The 21,205-nt window shown below is 37.7% G+C and overlaps 1 protein-coding gene across 3 annotated transcripts in view; it reads right to left on the reverse strand.

Moving 5' to 3' along the window:
- LOC105398536 overlaps positions 1-19,319 on the reverse strand; it is a 60,359-nt gene extending 41,040 nt beyond the window's left edge. The window contains exons 1-2 of one of the 3 annotated variants that reach the window (XM_048627007.1): positions 18,322-19,319; positions 2,453-3,393 (exon numbers count right to left, since the gene is read on the reverse strand). In XM_048627007.1, coding sequence (XP_048482964.1) covers positions 2,453-2,593 — 141 coding nt within the window. In that variant the 5' untranslated portion in view covers positions 2,594-3,393; positions 18,322-19,319. Of the gene's footprint in view, positions 1-2,452; positions 3,405-18,321 lie in introns of all 3 variants that reach the window. The other 2 variants (XM_048627005.1, XM_048627006.1) reach the window with 2 other exon arrangements.
- Positions 19,320-21,205: the final 1,886 nt, after the last annotated feature.

The following is a 21,205-nucleotide window of genomic DNA, read 5'->3' on the forward strand; positions in this document are numbered from 1 at the left end:
AATATAAAATAAGGAATTTAAGTATGTAGTCAGTTTATATTATGTACTCTTACGGTGAAGGAAAATATATCGTGAGGAAACCTGCACATCTAGATTCTAAATGTTTATCTTAAGTGCATTGTACTCATTAAAAAAACGACGATAGGTATGGCTCGCGAACTATCACGTGAGTACAAATGTACATTGAAGAGGCTTGCGAGTCACTTCTTACTACTCTTTCGGGGATTGAAATTACAGTAGTATCCTCGAGCATCTGTATGTATGTTTATTATACAATACAGGGTATCACAAAAGTGGTAAAGTAAGTCAAAGCGGGTTAACAGAGTTGACACAGCCGTCACTCTAAACAACTTTTATTCTAAGACGTCACCGAAAAAATTACACCCTATACATTGGATTTAAGAGATTAAAATTTAATTCAGGCCTACCAGTTGAAGAAAAAAACATTTTTTTTTACCCATTGAAAAGTTAACATTGTTGCACCCTATGACATTCCATTGGCTTTGATCTATGCAATTATTGCGTCAGTTACAGTTAAATAATGTCAGCTATTACTCGCATACTTTGCACTATTGTAATAGGAACCCTGCACCTGGCTCAATCGATAGTGGTGATGTAGTGAAGGTTGTCGTCCAAGACCTTCGTGTCTCCTGACGACTGAATGGTGTAGTGGTTAGTGACCCTGACTACTGAGCCGATGGTCCCGGGTTCGATTCCCGGCTGGGGCAGATATTTGTTTAAACACAGATATTTGTTCTCAGGTCTTGGATGTGCCCGTAAAATGGCAATAGGCCCGCCCCCTATTACATTGGGACTAACATAACACTCTGGCGAAAAGTGGGTGCAGCAATGCACCTCTGCCTACCCCGCAAGGGAGTACATTAGTACTAGGCGTGAGTGCGTGTGTGTGTTGATAAAAATAATTAACAAAATATTATTGTGTTTAGTTGGTAATATCCTGATGCTCAATTAAATGTACTTTAATTTTGCAGAAGGCGTCATTAAGCTAGCCTTTTACGTTTAGGAGTTAATTTGGTGTTTTTCACAGTGGAACCATTTCATTGCCCGTGAGTGTATTATATAATAAGAAATATTTTCATTAATAACGTCAGGGAAATTATCGCTGAGAATTCAGAAGGAATACCTATCTAACAGTATTATTATTTTACAGACAAACTGCATTTAGTCTCCCACAAACACTTCATCAGACACATGCTCACATACACACACATGCACACATATATACAAAAACACACATACACACACACACACACTCACCCCCGCTTGCGTATGTAAATTTTGTAATATTTTTAAATTTCTTGTTTTTTGTAAATAGTAATCATAGTCTTATTCTAAATTAATTAATTTTATAATTGTATATATATTATTATTATGATATTTTTTGGCCTTCAATGTAGATACCTTAGTTATTTAAAATATTTAAGCTCTTATATTTTGGTGTATAGTCGAATATCGTCGAAACATGTAATTGGCATTTTAGTTGTAAGTTCTTTAGTGATAATTTATTTTTAAAATAATGCTGTTTGTTTCGCTAATAAATAAAACATTATACGTCACCATGGTGAAAATATATATTTGTCGCGTTATTGTACTTGAAAATTAAACTTTCTGAACTTACCTGAACTTAGGTTCAATTGATTCGTTTTGCATTCTGTTTCATTCTGAAGTTTTTTACCATGCAATTACACACGTCACAACAACGAATATGGCACATATAATGGACACCTAATTACAATACTTACAACGTTTAAATAATAATAATAACAAGACAAGATATTTAGACAAGAAGTCTAAATATCATTCACTAGAGCTGAACAATACAGGTTATCCAGTCAACAAAAGAGCTAATATTTTTTTTAACAAAGCTGCAGTTAACTTGTCCAACCATTCTTAACGATAATACAGCATACAGCCAATAAACAACATATGAACTAACACTGAAAACAAACTTGTTAAAATATTATAAAGGTATTCCAAATCGGCTCGATATAAAAAGTAAAGGTAACAAGTATCACTAACTAACCGGGTAGTAACCCGGTTAACTTGTGTTTGCAGATCATGAATATCGAATAACTGCAGTGATATTTTTGTTTGCTAGGATAACAATGTCCTCTCGTGTCCAATCACCTCCGTCTGAAATGTATCGTTGTAAAGCCACAAAAAACGTTAAATAACATCACGACTTTGAAAACGCTATATGTGAGACCCTATTAGCAAACATAAGCAACCGAATTATTTTAAGAAGGCTGTTTCAAAATATCTGGTTAGCGGCTACCTGTAAGATAAAATACATGCTGTCCCTCTCTGCTATTATTTTTTGACATTGACTGCATGTATTTTATCTCACAGGTAGCCACTAACCAGACATTGTGAAACAGGACCTAAGGACTATAGTCGGGCAGATTTGGAAAGTAAAATAAAAAGCACATACCCAGGAAGCCGGCGGGTATCTCGGGAAGGGCGCGATCTGCTTGGTGGCCACATTGCTCGGCAGCTCGTGTTTGAATCCTCTCTTTAGTCGCTGTTTGCGTCTCTCCCGCGATTTCGATCTTAGCATAAGCGCTGCCTGCATACTTGCCAGTTTTGTGGCGGTTCTGTGTCGCCGGCGGAACGCTCGGCCGCTGCGTGGCGGCAAGCCTCACTTCAACGCACTGTACACTTGTTATATGCGATCTTCAGTTATTCGGTTTTTTATCGATTGTAGTTTTAGTTGTAGTAACACTTGTTTTTTTTACGTAACCACTGAACCTACTCTACGCTACGGCTAGCGTTACTAGTATTAATTTTATTCTAAAGATTAAGCGTTAAATTTATAATTGAATTTTGCAGACTTTTAGATGATATATTTTGTTAAGTTCACACGTCAAACGGTAGTAATCACTTTTAATTGAGTCCCATCACAGTTCAACTTGGTAATTTTTGTTTAGGATGCGTTTATTATTTTTATTAAGAGAATAGGCACAAGAAAGGCAGAACTATTTTTAGATTAAGAGTAAAAATTTAGCTACATGTACTTTTTATTAGTAGTGGTCGTTCTTAAAATACGATATGTTTATTGCGAGAAAGAATACGTAATGGAAGTAAGCGCAATTTGGCGTTTATTGTATTAAACTAGTTTAGTGTCGCCACAGTGGTGCCACGGCGGTGCTACAGTGGTGCCACGTGGAGCGACGGTGGCGCCGCCTAGGTCTCGTTCCGGACGTCGAGGCGCAGTCTCTGTAGCTTCGACACTAGATGTCGCGATCTCTGCGGCGCTCGCTGGTTCATGGCCAATCCACTTGTTTCACTTCACTAAGCAACATTATAAACACATTTTATTGCTTTCGTTTCCTCTTTAGTCACTGCTTATTGCCACTGCTTGTTGTACACAGCCTACGAAAAAACTGTTCGTTTTAGTACTGTGGTGGGCTGATTACCGTTTATTTGTTTGTTTTGAATTTATTTAAATTTTTAAGGTAACTTCACTTTTCATTTTTTTTGTCGTGGTTGCATTGCCTTACAACAAAACTTAATAACTACTGACAAAGTACAACATTCATATAACAATAAAACACCTACTCATACACGTATTACATCTACTTAATATAATCACAACGTCAAATTTTACAACCAGTCACATTCAATACATAACAGTAATTATTTAAAACTATTCAGCTATAGCAACTCTTGTATCTGTTATCAGACATAACATAAAAATATCCAAATGCAATGGAGCTTTGACAGCTGGTAGTTATTACAACAGCATTGCGTTTAATATTGACAAACAGCCCTGACAATGTTTTATGTGGCGTAAATAAATAAAACGACAACACTACTGACACAACATAAACGCACGACTATATTACTACTCCATCGCAACACCAATAAGCAATTATAATGACGAAACGATTTATCCACAGTCAAATAACCAATGAATGGGTGAAACGACCCACAGAATTTTTCACCCGAGGAACGTTGCATCCACAAATTTTTGGACGAAACGTTTGTATGGCGAAAAGTTGTGTGGGTTTATAGTTCATAGGTCAATCGACCGTTTCAAAAAAACTACTTCCTAAAACAAAATACAAGAGTAGCCAGGGCCGAACTTAGTCTAAAACATCGAGAGCGGGCGTATACTCAACCGGGGGTACCTCGCCATCGGGGTCGGGGGCGGCGCGGGACGGGGGCGCTGACAGGCGCGCCTCCCAGTGCTGGCACGAGTAGGCGCGGACGCCGCAGGGCGCGGGGTGCGGGGGGCTGGAGCCCGGGCTGCCTGCCGCGGGGAGGCGACCGTGCTGCCGCGCCTAGGTGGAAAGTTGGTTAGTATGTGAAGTATGGTATTTAAATCATGCTTCTAAGGATATAACAGAAATTATATTATGATGTAGGTTTCTCGAACACAATGTTCAGAGCAAAATATGATTCAGTCTCCAAAATATTTTGTCATAATTATGACATACTTATGCCAAGTTTCGGAACGGAACTTAAAGCTAATGCCATAATTAAATATATATTATGTCTGTGTCTTTCTGTCCGTATACTGCCAAAGCAAGGCAACAATATATTTAAAGTCACATTAGCTTTAAATTCCGTTCTGAAACTCGGCGTTAGCTTAGCATTAATTTAAAAAAAAACTCTAAAGCCATAAAAACTGTGTCAAATATATACCTTACGGCCCGCGATCGACGCGCCGCCCGCCGCAGCGTACATGCACCGCCGTGGCTCAGCGCGCCCCTCGCCGCCGCATCCGCCCCGCTACTGACCTGCGGGGGCGCCAACACATCCTGAATACGTTCACACACACCGTATATTTATAATAACTATTATTATTATTGTTTATTTAAGGTGTATATCCATGCCCATAGTTAAAATTAAAATAAAAAATCATAATAAAATTACAATACAATAATATAAGGTAAAATTAGAGGTATACAAAAAAAAACTTATAACTATGTGAGTAGTTATGAGGCCACAGTCAATACTAAATCAAATTAAAATTTGTTTCTTAGTACCTACATTTAGCCCTGAATCTTAGGTAAAAAAAGCTTATTTGTATTCTAATTAATGATGAATAATAATATGTAAGTATCATGACATGATTTATTTATAACATACGAAAACAATTTGCAGATCGGTGGTAATAGGTTACAAAGATGTATGGGACGCTTATTTATATATTTGGCTAATTCTCAACATATTTTTTTAATAAATACGTTAATAAAACCTATTATCTTAAGTACCTATATAGAATACCTCTGGCGAAAAGTGGGTGCAGCAATGCACCTCTGCCTACCCCGCAAGGGAGTACATTAGTACAAGGCGTGAGTGCGTGTTTTTTTTTTACCTATATAGAGTAAGTAGGCGTATATCTAAAAATAATCAAGACATTTCATTGATCTAAACCAAAAGTTACCATAAAGGTAAACGTTCACCTTTCGGCATCTTAAGCAACTACCCATTACATTCAGTATTCTTTGTATAGAAATTCACACAAGTGCGTTCACTTCATCGGCATTGACGACGCCGTTTCTCCATACATTTATGACTGTCCGTTTGAAGCGATACGTACAATACAGACGACCGAATGGCGTAGTGGTTAGTGGCCCTGACTACTGAGCCGATGGTCCTGGGTTCGATTCCCGGCTGGGGCAGATATTTGTTTAAACACAGATAATTGTTCTCAGGTCTTGGATGTGCCCGTAAAATGGCAATAGGCCCGCCCCCTATTACATTGGGACTAACATAACACTCTGGCGAAAAGTGGGTGCAGCAATGCACCTCTGCCTACCCCGCAAGGGAGTACATTAGTACAAGGCGTGAGTGCGTGTTTTTTTTTTTGTACAATACCGTTAGGTGAAGTCTTACCTTAACACAATATAAGGAACTTTGTTGTCGAGCCTCTTTGAAGTGAACCTTTTTAATCGGTTGTATAAAGGTTGTATAGCATTTAACGAGCCTCATTGGGGAAATTGTGTTTAAATTTCGAACCACATTAATATTCAACCAAATGCTAATTAGGTGTAGCGTGTGCTTTCAGTCATTAACATTTAACTATGAGTCCGTGAAATTTCAGCTCATGAATATAAGTATATTAGTTATTATGGGCTTAAGATTAGATTAAAAAAGTGTAACAGTTCACATTTATTTTAAAAAGCACTTGTGGTATTATTTTTATGGCAAGAATAATAAGTTAGTGCTTTCAACGTTCGCAAAAATAAGGTTTGGGCAATTTAAATGCTATTAAATTTATTTTATTAAGTACAAAAAGGTCCCGGGTTCGATTCCCGGCTGGGGCAGATATTTGTTTAAATACAGATATTTGTTCTCGGGTCTTGGATGTGCCCGTAAAAATGGCAATAGGCTCGCCCCCTATTACATAGGGACTAAACATAACACTGGCAAAAAGTGGGTGCAGCAAAAACACATACACACACTCACGCCCTGTACTAATGTACAAGGTGTGTGTGTGTGTGTGTGTTTTTGTTTTTTTTAAGTACAAAAACGGGCAGTTCATTTCACATAGTTCATTATACCTATTATTAAATGGGCTGAAAATTTACTAACGTATTAAAGTCGAGAAAGAAAACCGATATATTTTATTTTTCTTTTCAACGGTACAGTGGCCAAAGTGTTAATAACTAGGTGCAAACTGTACAAATATAAAAAAGTGTACAATAAGGCGAAATAATAAAAAAGAATAGAATAGAATGCTAAACAAATTTTAATCAAAGACTTTTTAAAATTCGATCTCCATAAAAATGTTGTTGGTCAATCAACTTTTTACTATAGGGCGCAAATACTTTTTTTTTGGCGGAAAGATCAAAGTAGTACAGCGCCACAAACTTATCTGTTCCGGTGAGAGCGAACTAAATTGATACATATCTCATTATTTACTAATGAATTATATATTGATATAGATTAGATGGGTTTATTGAAACCACAAGAGCGAATTACCACTACTGGCAAACTTAAAATCTTATAGAATGAAGAAATATTACACATTTACGTGAGCTGTCACCGGAACAGATAAGTTTGTGGCACTATATCTTACTACACAACTTTGGCAACACCATGTACAGTACTCCTGTCTCAAAGTCCACCAGGGAGCCACAGCCATGACGTATGCACAAAGTTTAATGGAATAAGCTATCAAATTTGAGGGCGAGGACACTACGTAGGTGTTCTAGATTCTAGACTAATCTAAATTAATGACGTAATGGCGGAGACACTGCCTCCCTCAGGGATCGGAGCTTAAATTCTATTCAAGTTTAAATCTAAAGGGTTTGAAGTGAGGATTTATGGAATAGAATTATATTTTTGTCAGAATATTACCTATAAGTAGGTATATAACAATATGTATATCCTAATATACAGGGTGTTGCAAAAAGGGTATACTAAGCCGAAACCTACATGTGCAGCATGGTATATCTAAGCCCGAAACTGAAATCAGAATTTCAAAATTCGCGAAAAAAAAATTTTATTTTCCATAGAAACTTTGTTGGTCACGTGACTTTTTACTATGGAAAATTATTTTTTTTTTTCGCGAATTTCCAATTTCTGATTTCAGTTTCGGGCTTAGATATACCATGCTGCACATGTAGGTTTCGGCTTAGTATACCAATTTTGCAACACCCTGTATATATCCTATAAAAAGTTAGTTTACAATAATATTTTTTTCTGTATAGGATACGAGTAGAATGTAATCAGTGGTTTTTAGGTAGGTTTTCGGATTGGATATATTTAACCATAGGTGTGTGTGTATTATTTGATTGGTTTATCAACTGAATGAATAAATGCTACTGTGTATTTTTTTATGTATTTTTTTACTTTTAAGATCTACTCTAGAATTGTAAGCACGTATTGAAACAATTGAGCGTTTCTCTTATTTGCAAAGGCCTTGAAAATGACAAATAAATCATACAAAGCAAATAAATCAGAAAAGAATAGCTGTACACTGAAAAATAAGTTCAGGACTAAATTGCTTTTTAATAGTTGTTCACATTTTACTATTCCGACAACTTTTTAAACTGAATGTTTGGCGCAAGCTAACACGGAATCACATATATTTCGTGCTGCTAAAAGTTTTTGAGTTTAGGAATGTTGGGTATTTAAATGTATTCAGTGACAGAGAAGATGCCATTAAAACATTTGGATTTATGTTACTATACTGAAGAATTATATTACAGTACACTATGACAAAAATATTTTACGGTTATAATTATGTTAATTTAAATGTGATATCGTAGGACTTTTTCTACAGATTTAGATAAAAACTTTTGTCGTGTCGTGCTTGTCTTGGGGCCCGTGCTAGGTGTATGCAGTAACTTCAATCGCAAAACGCATTAAGTAGTATAGAGTAGTAGTTATATCGATCTGTAATGAATAAACTGAAACTTTAAATGTTATTTTCATAATAATTTATTTCACCGGTAGATTATGAAGCCCACAAGCGCGGCGTTTGATCCGATCCATCCAACCGCGGCCGATACCCGCTAAACCGCTCATTAATCGCTAATGATAGCTCCAAATAAAATGTGGCTGCAGTATGTATTGAATTAATTTATTCAAAATGATAATTATAATTATTTCATGGTTATTGAAAATGAAATATTACAGGTTTTCGTTTTGAAGTGTTTTGAAATTGATATTTTGTATTTACTTCATATATCTACATTTATTTTATTCAAACTCAGTAAAGCAAGTATATCTTTTGTATTTATACTCATATACCTATTTTATTGTATTAGCGAAAATTATGTATCACGACGAAATTAGTGAAAATCATGATCTGAAATAGTTCATATGGAAATTCAATCTACATACTCATTTGATATTACAGGGAAAAGAAATCCAGATTACACAAAAAATAAATGTCTAATGATGCCTTTCGTTCGCTGAAGTGCACGGATATACCTATACTTGCTCTTGTAACTGGCAAACCGCTGTAAGTATAGGAACATTAGATGGTGTGATAAGCCGAAAATATCGTGGTACGAACAAGAACCGAACAAAAACTTCGTTAATAAACCATTCTTAGCTATACGGATAAATAACTACAGTAACTCGGTTTTTAACCTTTGATCGACAAAAAGGATTTATAAGTTGAATATATTAATGTTTTTTCTGTAGTTGCGTCATGGTAGCTATGAAAACGTGAAGTTTTGTAATCATGGATGGAAGGATGTTCTTGTTGTTGTATGTTTCAGGGAAAATCGGTTGGACCAACAACCTGGATTAAACATAGGTTACCTAAGCGAAACTCACCGGCCAACTATCTAGTGATATAGTTTGGAATATCTAAAAATAAGGGTGCGACGCTATAGATGTTGCTAAGTTTTTTTTGTCGCGTAATGTTTTATGTACAGCCATATACCCTGATATAAGTTTCTAACAACTTGTCATTACATCATTACATGACTGGCTAGTGTGTGTCATCGACCGTCACACACACACACACACACACACACACACACCGTGTAAGTTCCACACAAGTGAACAACAGGTGATGTATTGTGCTCGGCCCCGCCCCCCCACTAGCATCGGACAAGAGTTTCGAAACGGCCTGGAACTCCCGTACACTCGACGCCAAGTGGTATGTGGTAGTTTCAAGCTTGCCTGCTGTTAAAAAAGACGCGTGGGCAGAAGGAGGAAGTTGACGCAACACAAGAGGATAGACGGGAGTGTAAATAAATGTGCAAATTCTATGAATCAATCGAGCAATGTACTTCTACTAATTAGTCGCACCAAACAGTGTGTAAAATAGCCTGTCAGATATAGACGCTCCCTCAACATGAGCACAGAGGTATTTGTAACAGTTCAAATTCAGTACATCTACGGCTCAAAATGTACACATATATGTAGTATTTGATTCACGACTCATTCAAAACTCTACATGATAAAACTTTGGTTAGCCATTCCAAATTTTGCTCTACTACACTCACGGGCAATGAAAAAGTTCCACTCACAAAATACCGACACCAAACAAACCCCATTTTTAGGAGATTTAATTAAAAATTTTAACAAAATATTAAAGCTCTTAGTTGATAATATCCTGATGCACTGTTAAATGTACTTCAATGTTGCAGAGGGCATAATTAAGCTAGCCTTTTCCGTACAGGAGTAATTTGGTGCTTTTCTCAATAGAACTGTTTCATTGCTCGTGAGTGTATACCTCGACGCTGATATTTTCAAATATGCACTTATTAATCACATCTACAAGTCACAATATTGTATAATACATTACTCACGACCTTTTCAGATCATGTTGCTACGGCAAGTTAACTAGTAAGGTTAGGTTAGCCAGTCCGCCGACTGTAGTTTAAATGTTAAATGGTAAACAAATGGGTTTTGGATTGCTACTGGATATTTTAGCGATCACGTGAGTGAAGGTTTTTGTGTACGTTTATTTGAAAAGATTTTTAATGTTATTTTCAAGTTATTTTTGCTTTATCCGTGTTATGTGGAAGCTACCTCGACATGCAACGGAATGAAACGGTTCTAGCAAAATAACAATGACTGCTCAGATTAAGAACAGCGAAACGGTTTAGTTACATTACAAGAGGCAATTATAGACTAAAAATAGGCTTTAAAATAAAACTAAGCAAACAATAGCTGCAAAACTGAAAACATTGAAAACCAATAACCAAACTAAAATTTTCTAATCAACACAATCATGTTACAGAACAAAGGCTCTAGTTATTGTACCTATAGAGCCTTCATGTTCAGCCTAGCTGAGCACAACGTGTGCCTTCGAGCTGCGAACCCCAGGCAATCACCGATACACTGCCTCGGCCGGAGCTTACGAAATATTCAAGAGCAAGTAATACCAGGCTTATGCTTGCCTAGTACCGACAGCGCTACAACGTCAATGCCGCTGACTTGTAAACGTGAACGAACATTTTAGGTAACATTTTCTGTACCTAAGTAAGTGATGAGATGATTTTATGTGAAGATTAGAATACATGCAATTAGAAAAATGAATTGATTTAAAATCTGTTCATACGTTTGTTAGTTAAAATTACAATTTGTGACATACTGATTCACATGTATGTTTTGGTTACTTATTCACTTTTTCAGTAGATCGTTATGACCTGATACTGCCCGTTACTTATTTATTTTGTTGACCGTACCTTTCTATGATAACCGGTCGATTTTGCATTTCATTTTATGTTCTTCTATACCCTTGTAGCTATGCCATGCTTAAATCCACCGTATTATCTTGTGCTAGATGTAGGTACTTAAGTTTGCGACCCAGTAGTTAAATAGTTGAGACCCACGACTACACATTTGGGAGTGTGTAATCAAGGGTCACTTGTATATGTTATAACTTCATAAGTTACAATCTTGTTACAATCAAATGTAACTTGAAGTTCCGTAACTATATTTTCTCTAATGTTGCCTTGTGCGTGTTGGGGACAGTAGGTTAATCTTTATGCTCTTTAGTAGAACTCTGGTCGTTAAGCAGTCGGTTGACTTGACACCTGACACTTTCAGGTCACTGACCGTAAACTTCAGCTTGCTTACTTTTGTCATAATTATGGATAAGGTGCAGATTGGTTACGGTTGATGTGATGTGGCAGCAGATGACGTATCGCTATGTCATATAACTGCCAGTTTCTATAACTCTATCTATCCATAACTGGTAGTTACTTTCATGCTTAAAGCCGACCTATCTTTCGCGGTCGAGTTATTAACACCCTTGATCACCAAGATTTGGGAAGCAGAAGAACTACCAGATGACTGGAATAAGGGTCTCCTGATAACAGTGCCAAAAAAGGTGATTTAAGCCAATGCAGCAACTGGAGAGGCATCACTTTGCTTTCTATCCCTTCCAGGGTTTTCTGTAAGATTATCTTGGACAGGCTATCGAAGGCCGTAGAACCCCTCCTGAGGAACGAACAGGCTGGATTTCGCCCTAATCGCTCTTGCACCGACCAAATTAACACTCTCCGTATCATACTTGAACAAGCATCAGAATGGCAGAGGGAGGTATACCTTACTTTTGTCGATTTCGAAAAAGCTTTCGATACGTTGAGATGGTGCAGTTTGTGGTCCCGCTTACTATCCGTGGGTGTCCCGAGTAAGATAAAGGCCATTTACAAGAATTACTCCTGTAAAGTGACACATAATGGCCTAATCTCGGAGGATATCGCCGTGCACGCTGGGGTCCGTCAGGGCTGTCTTTTGTCGCCCTTGCTCTTCCTAATAGCGCTAGACGGAATCATGCAGAGAGTAAGCAGCAACAGTCGACGTGGAATTGAATGGGGAACCTTCAGTGTATTGGAGGATTTAGACTACGCCGACGACCTCTGCCTGCTAAGCCACACACATGCACACATGCAAGCCAAGCTCGATGCTCTCAGCCAAGAGGCGTCGAAAATAGGCCTGAAAATTAACATCCGGAAGACCCAAGAGATGCGAACAGGTGTGCAGAATATGACCCCGCTGCAGATCGGTGGTGAGGCAGTGGAACGCGTTCACAAATTTACCTACCTCGGCAGCGTTGTCTCAGAAACAGGAGGTACAGAAGAGGACGTCATTTCGCGGATTGCCAAAGCCCGAGCTACTTTCGCGCAGTTGCGACCAATATGGCAATCACAAAAGTTAACCAGAAGAGTCAAACTGCAAATATTCAGGTCAAACGTTAAGTCCGTGTTGCTATATGGTTGCGAAACGTGGAAGGTAACCAAACCCATCTCGCACCAGCTTCAAGTCTTCGTGAACCGATGCCTTCGACGCATACTCCGAATATACTGGCCCAATAAAATCTCCAACGACCAACTGAGAGAACGGTGCCACGATACCCTGATCGACCAGCAGATCAAGCGACGCAAGTGGAACTGGATTGGCCACACCCTCCGAAGAAATTCTGACCACATACCCAAACAGGCGATGGATTGGAATCCGCAAGGAAAGAGAAAGCGTGGCCGTCCCAAGCAGACCTGGCGACGCACGGTAGTGGACGAAGCGAAAAAGATCGGGAAGTCTTGGAGTGAAATCAAAGGCGAAGCTCAAGACAGGTTGCGATGGAGAGTCACTGTGGACGCCCTCTGCCCCATCCAGGGGACATAGGATACTAAGTCAAGTAAGTCAAAATCGTATGAAAGTAACTACCAGTTATGGATAGATAGAGTTATAGAAACTGGCAGTAAATTAATATATAGATAGGACGAGGAGTTGAGGAAATATACAATAAACAAGTACATACTTAAGTACAATCATTTAAATACTATGATCATTAACAGAATGTGACCTGTATGTATGCTTTAAAATAGTACCTAACTATACTTTGACAACCGAAAATTATACACGTAGAGTACCCTAATGATTTTAGTTTTCACTTCCTTACTTTTCTATTTAAAGCATTGAAACTTTCCTCGCATTGAAACCAGAACATTCAGTCTGCATGACCATTCTACCAGGTAGAATGTATTCTACTTGTTATAATGCATGTAAAATAAAAATATTTTACTATTAAGTAGCTCTTATTCATCATCATCATCATCACGACCCATTACGTCCCCACTGCTGGGGCACGGGTCTCCTTCCAATGAAGGAAGGGTTTAGGCCTAGTCCACCACGCTGAAGCGTCCGTAGTCGAGCGGGCCTCAGTAATTGTAACAGATCGCTGAGGTTAAGCAACAACTGACACGGTCAGCCATTGGATGGGTGACCAATTTCAAATGGTGCTTTTCTGGACGCTTCCGTGCTTCGGACGGCACGTTACGCCGTGGGTCCCGGTTGCTGCTTCGGTAGCAGTCGTTAAGCCTAGTCAGAGGCCTTCGGGCGGCTTGAAAACATCTCACAGTCGGGTTGCCCACTTACCCGACAACTCTCTCAGCACAAGCTTGCTTGTGTTGGGGTCCACCAACCCGCTTGTATTAGGCATATTGTAAATTTTTCAATAAATGAAATATATTTGTACTAAATTACTAGCAAACTGACACAGTAGACTGCAAATTTTAATGCATCTATTGCAATTCAAAAGTAACTCTTATTACAAAGGTACGAAGTCCAAACTGTAACGTTTATCGAGTCCTGAGTACATGCAACTTTAAGCTCAAACAATAAATGTGCAAGTAAGCATTGAAACAAACTCTTATCTTTTTATGTCTTCTAAAACCTTGGTTAGTGTTTATTGTGGTGCAAAAGGTGAAAATAGTATACGGGTTACTGAAATACAGTGATACAATACTTGTACACCTTAAATGTTTTGTGATGTTAAATTATATTATCGATACAGCTATTTTATTTCATTTTTAGTTAAGTATGTGCCATATAATAAGTGTGGGTATATTTTTGAGTAACATGATAAAGTTTTATAAGTGTACTGACCAACTCCTATACCTATGTGAAGTGTATTTTTCCCTCTCTTACCATTAAATTCATTAAAAATTAAAGGTAGGTAGGGTTTTTTTTTGGCTGCCGCTTCATAAACGACACAAGACAATTTCGTCCACTGTACCTCACTACTCTAATACCTACTGAGTTGTACAAAGGAACTTTAAGCTAATATCGGCATTAAATAATATTACTGCCTTGTTTTGAAAATATACGGACAGAAAGAGACAGACATAGACGCGGCATAAATCCGTAGACTAAAATTTGTGCATTGTCACATTTTCCCACAAGTGCCGGCGCTTGTCGCTCTGTGCTCGAGTCTTTATGACAATGAAGAGACGACTGACAAAAAACAAAGGACAGCCAAGAGCCCTCGTCGTGTGGTGTACACGACGCATATTAGGCTAAAAACTAGAGGCTTAACGGGCAGAGGAAAGGCTTTGTAGAAAATGGTTTGTGCGGTATTTCCTACAAACAACTTACCACACTACAACAGCTTATAAACGAGTTTTGGTGTATTACAGAATTTTAAATAAGTTCATCGTAAAGTATTGTCAATAGTAAGTTACAGAAGTTTTTTTATTGATCTTGAGAACAATTTCATTAATTTCCACTGCCTATAAGTGGAAAACAAACACAAAGCTTTGTTTAGAGTCTACTCGTATGTACACACATACACATGTGACTTAAGTAGTTATGTTTTGTATTTGTATAATCGTATAAACAAAATACATTATAAAACCTTATTACTTCAGATAATTTAGAATAAATTATTCAATCCTTTATGGCCATACTATGTACTTGCGCGTAGATTAAAGACAGAATCATTGTATTAAATTGCTAAAAATATTAAAAAACCTCCTTTTAACCTGAATTTTTGGGCGGAACAACTGATTTTACAGATTAAGATTGGCTTGCACAAGACTTTCTATTGCTCGCTTGCTTTGACAGTATACTGACTAAGCAGGACAGCAATAGATTTAAATGTCTATCGTTTAAATGTCTTGTGCAAGTCACCCTAAGACTCTCTTTCAAGCTCCGTAAAAAACGCGATTAGATTAACGGATAAAACCATTAAATGTGTGGCATAAAAACATACCACTTTCCACATGTGTCCTGTAGAATCTGTAGATATAGCAGTCTGTGAGTTTATGACAAGAGTGGTTGTGATTCCGTGACGCCGCGAGTGGATGAGTCGTGTCGTGTCGTCGCGTGCGTGACGATATGAACCGTCACGACAGCGTGTGCACTTCATTATTACTCCTCTTTTATCATTTTTGGCATTAATTTTGCTTTTTTGCTCACAAAAAGTTATAGGCGTTGAAGAGCGGTGGTAGCTCAGTCGGGTAAGCGCCCGCTTCTCACGCCAGAAATGCGGGTTCGATCCCGGCACTGACATGTACCAATGAGTTCTTTTAACTTAAGTACAATGTATACCATCGCTCTTAAAGTGAAGGAAAACATCGTGAGGAAACCTGCATATCTAGATCTAGCACATCTAGATATGTGAACCCACCAACCCGCAGTGAACCAGCGTGGTGGGAAATGGTCCAAGCTTAGGAAGGCAGTTTAGACCTTGGGGATATGCACAACGGTTCCATTCGAGAGAGCCAGGTGCAGGTACTTACACCCCCACAGAGAATAGAATAGAATAGAGTTAAAGGCGTAGACGTATATATATATGCAAACTTTATATAGCCACATTATTCTCGGAAAAAAATACATTACTTATTCAAAACTCTAGAGTCTTCTAGAACACAATAATAATAATAATTTATTGTCACTAAGGCCCATAGATACATAATGTCATATAGGAAGGAAACAAGTGAAAATTATACTCTCTAGAAGCTGGAACTATCGTAAATGCAGTTATGTAAAGTTTAATTTTAAAACGGAATCCATCACAGTCTCATCAAAATTCAAGTCGTTGCTAATGCACAATGCGGATCATGATTGATAGCGGCCGACCAAGCCATAAATGATAAAGTTTGCATGAGCTACAGTCTTAGCAATGCTTTTCTTTGCAATTTAAATTGAAGATAAATCAAAATAATGTAATTTGTGTGTGTGTGTGTGTATGTTACTACTAATTCATTAAACTTGATGCATCATAAATCATAATCAATAAAATACTGAATTACATTATATGCATTGATTTTGTTATGGAAGCTTGATTGCATTTTTAATCAACAACAAAAAGGCAAATAAATTGACAGATTCATTAGCGTTCATCGCGTCCATTGAAAGTTGAAATTCGAGGAAAATTTGCGAGTGAAGTCGGCCATTATATCAGCAATTTTTCAACAGAATGCATGCTATGAAGGAATGACCTTATAAAAGCGGTTTTTATGCACTGATTGCGTTTGAAACAACTTTATCGTTTGGCATGTTGCACGAATGTCTACATTCTAGCTTTAATTCATCAAAGTGATTAGGGCACCCTCACATTACTTTTTTAAACATGCATTGTTGAATTTCCTCAAAAAATATTTACAGATTACTGAAAAACAAAAAATAATTACAAAAATAAAACTTATATTAAACAATCAATCTTTTTCGCTAAATCTAAATAGATTTTTAACAATTTCAGTACATTAAATTGCGCTCGAATGAATACTTGATTAATTCCGTACCATTTGAAAACGTTCTCATAAAACCTGCTAAGAATGAGAGACGTCTATCCGTTCCAGAGCTACTGCAGGGTAGGGAGCTATAAAAAAACGAATGAATAAGAACTGATAAGCAACCGGCACGTTTAATACAACGAGTTTAATTCGTTCCGAGTTAGCACAGCCGCGCTCCGAAACTTTGTTTTTTGGAAGCGAGATTGACCTTCCTGGACCTAATGTTACTAAGATTCAGTGTAGAATCTCAGAAACATTAGGAACGACAAACTTATTTCCTACTTACAATGCTTTTTATTGTGATGCTTTGAGTTAATTTTTAGTTTCGGTACACTGAATTTAACTGCTATTATACTGACAATGTGACTTGATGTCTTTCGACTATATAATATTGCCGTAGACCAATTTTATTAATTATTTTTGTCGTAGCATTTTACTAATGTATTCGTAATTAATGCCGAGCTCGTATTCTTTTAACAATGTTTCTTTAGTATACATATTATATGTGAAAATCCTTGGAAATACATATGTCGTATTGTTATTGACTGTAAAAAGCTCCATTCACCCATCAGCTGTTTTAACTCTACTGTGGACAATTCTATTCTACTTATTCTATTCTATTTATTATTTGTCGGATGTTCGTTTTCGAAAGTAACTCACTCTAATATCATCATAAGATCTATACTGCCTTTCTTTTGTTGGACCATTTCCCATCACGGGTAGGTTAGGTTAATTCCATAAAATTTACCAATCTGGTAATAGTGTACATTTTGAGAAAATGGCATACTCGTCTTCAGCGGATAATTTAGCATATTTTATGTATTACTAGTTCTAGAATGGTCAGTTTTTGTCAGGAATCAGGATCTAGATAAACTTGTTTTTTTAGAACACTAAACATACTTTTCTTACCGTCGTACCTTTAAGGGTAGCGCTTGATGACTAACACATAGTTGTCGTGATAACTTAATAACAGTTTTTGTTCGTTTTATTAACTTTTAAATAGTTAACAATAACTTATCTCATTACAAAATAAAAGTACTCCACAACTGAGTTAAGCTCTGTGCTCAAGTTAAACAAACATAAAGAAGTTAATAACCGGATTAAGTTCACTTTGAACAAACACAGCTGAAATTACTTAATAGACTTGACAATGCAATAAATATGTGTGCAATATAAATCAATAACTCGACGGCCTTCGCATTTCTAGGAATTACATTATACAGCACAGACAATGCAAGCACGACTCACTGGATTCATTATGTACCATCATTTACATATAGCTAATTAATATAACTAGCTCACAAAATCGACCGACCGGTGACGTCACCTTAAAAAAGGGAAAGAAATAAGCACAAACTGTTAAGGTCGGGCATTGAGCCACCGGGACCTATTGGCTGGAGCATAGTGTGGGATCAGCCCACCACAGAGGCTCACTGTCCATGCGGACTTTTTGGATCACTGCACTGAACACTGGCTGGTTTTGTCGTGAGCGGTTATGTTCGAAATTTGATGTGTGGTTGTGGCGCGCGCGGGCGCTGACGCTCGCGGCGCCGCCTGCCTCGTCTGCCGTGGGGGCCCGACTGCCGGTGGCTCCGGCACGGCTCCTCCGCGCCCACGATCGAACAGCACGCCACACACCGGTCCACGCTCCATGTGCCGGCACATTTCGCACGCTCGTTTTCGCCCTAATGATTTAGGGCATTCAAGAGCTGGTAGCTTAATGAGGATCGCGTAGTTTCGAAAAGAGATACAGATCTTAGGTGTTTTTCGTGAATATAATCACGGCAATTTTCTTACGGAAACACACACATGGTAAGAAAAACGTGCAGACATGTAGACTTGCCTCGTGAGTACCACGACTGGCTCGTCCGTCTTGTCATTCCCTCGGGGGTGGTAGCCGCGGCTAGCCACTAGCCATGCTATAGTATGAACGTATTTTTGCTCCAATAATTTCAGCAGCGCTCCCGTGGCTCGAAATAGCCGGCTGAGGGCGCCGTGACACGCAAAATTCGATCTTCGGTACCTGCGACCTTGTGTAATGAACTTAACAAAAGAGCACGCGTATTGTCACTCGGCGTGACTGACTGAAATACAGCGTTGTTAGGCCTAGTGCCTTTTACAACGAAGCCTTCAATTGCAAAAACTTGCAGGGTAATAAATTGTATGAAGGTAGTTTCAATATACCTCGTTTTTAATAATATAGTTGTGGTTTCGTGTAAGTTGCGTTTTGTAAAGTCGTAAATAACTTCATGAAATATAAAAGCAGTAAAGTTCACATGATTCTGCACTTATAAACATGAAATTACTCAAGTTAATAAAGGACTAATGAGACGGTGTAGCGGCCCGCCCGAACTCTCACGAAATTACAACACGAAAAGAAAGTTACTTTGTAAAAACATGTGTAATGGAGAAAACACAAGTTGCCTTGGAGCAGTTCAATGGACTTTACTTTACATTGTACAACGTACGGTAAGCACATTATTATATTGATAATAGATATTCCTATACATACCGTAACATAAACCAATAAATAAGTTTTAAATAAATTTTCGTCTATCTTTTGATTGGCTCAACCAATCAAACGTGGCTTCAGCCGTCGCCAGTTGACAAGCTTTCAATAAATAAAGTTTTATCCACCCATACCGTTCCGAACTAAAATAAAATACACTAAATTGAATAAGTTTTGATATGTGCAGGAACTCTGAATCAAGCGTATGGAATATAAACTTTATTGTACACTAGAAGTACTTCTTAAAGTTGTACAAAAAAACTTAATGTCTATTAACCGCGCATGCCCCGTTGACGGCCTTATCATCATCATCATCATCATCAGCCAATAAGTATCCACCCAGGACATAGGCCTCTCCCAAGGAGAGCCACAACACTCAGTCCTCGGCCTTCCTCATCCAACCACTACCCGCCACCCGCCTAAGGTCGTCAGTCCAGCGGGCAGGAGGGCGTCCCACGCTGCGTTTGCCTGTTCGTGGTCTCAACTCGACGGCCTTATAGCTAAAAGCAATCTCTATCAAACAATATTTTACTTGAAAAATACACGAGTGGAGGGTAAATAATAAAATTATAACGTTTCAGCAAAGTGGTCTAAATTGGTCTACGATAATTTCGTAGCAGTGTGCTACGCCGCTACGCCGTAGCAAGCCGTCGTCGTAGCAAAATTGTAGCTTTGTTATTACGGAAACCATTGTGACCTATTATTTACGTATTTTAAATTATAAATATACTTATTCTCTACTAATTTATTATGTATATTATAGTGACATAATAATATATTTGTCTTTTTATGCTCTATGCCACGCTTGGTTTGAATGTGAGGGAAACATTAAATTCCGACACATAAATCTTTAGATGCATACAGTTGGTTTTTTTGTAATAATTATAATGACCACTATCATAAAATCAAATTATACTTTGTATAAATAAGTTAGTATACCAGCAGCAACATTTTTTTAAGTTAGCCGACTGTTTTTTTACTTTGATATACCTTCTTTGCAAAAAGTAATCTTATTTCAGACAACAATCGCGACGAGCAAAGTATGAGCTAATAGTCCTCACCTCACCGTGCCAAACACAGATACTATCCGGGTGTGAAGCTGAGGCCAAATTGCGGCAGGTTTCTAGGTTTAACAGCAACTGAGAATGTTGTTGGCAGTCAACGTGTTAAGCTCTTCGCGTTCTAGATAAAAAAAAACTTTGATCATAGTTTTGCAAACATAGGTCATTATCATTATCATATTTTAAGATGTGAATTTAGAATGTTGAAAACTTCACTGCAGTGTGCCAATCACTAATATTGTCGATAGGTAATTCGATAGCAACTTGTAAGACACCATCTGTCGACAATTTATGTATAAATTCCGAATATTTTGCAGCGTATTTATAAACGTTACTAAAACTAGACTTGATATTTAAAGTCAAGGAACAATTTACCTTTAAACGTATTACAATATACATTACCCTATAATTTGTGACGGTATAATTTGTGAAAGAAGAATGTAATACAAATTACTGGTGCTCGGAACAATTTAGGGAAACACAACCTTGCAATTTGGTAGCGAAAAAATGCACATTAACATTTTACATTACACCCCTGTGTACCTCGGAATAAGGGTTCTGTCATGCTGAGTATGAGGACTTAATTATTTCAACTTTTGTTATTAGAAAGGTATTTTAGTTAAGGTCACGCATACTTGCTGAGGATTGTATGATTCAATGTTGGCACTGAT

The sequence above is a fragment of the Plutella xylostella genome, chromosome 17 (assembly GCF_932276165.1).
Source record: "Plutella xylostella chromosome 17, ilPluXylo3.1, whole genome shotgun sequence".
Lineage (NCBI taxonomy): Eukaryota > Metazoa > Arthropoda > Insecta > Lepidoptera > Plutellidae > Plutella > Plutella xylostella.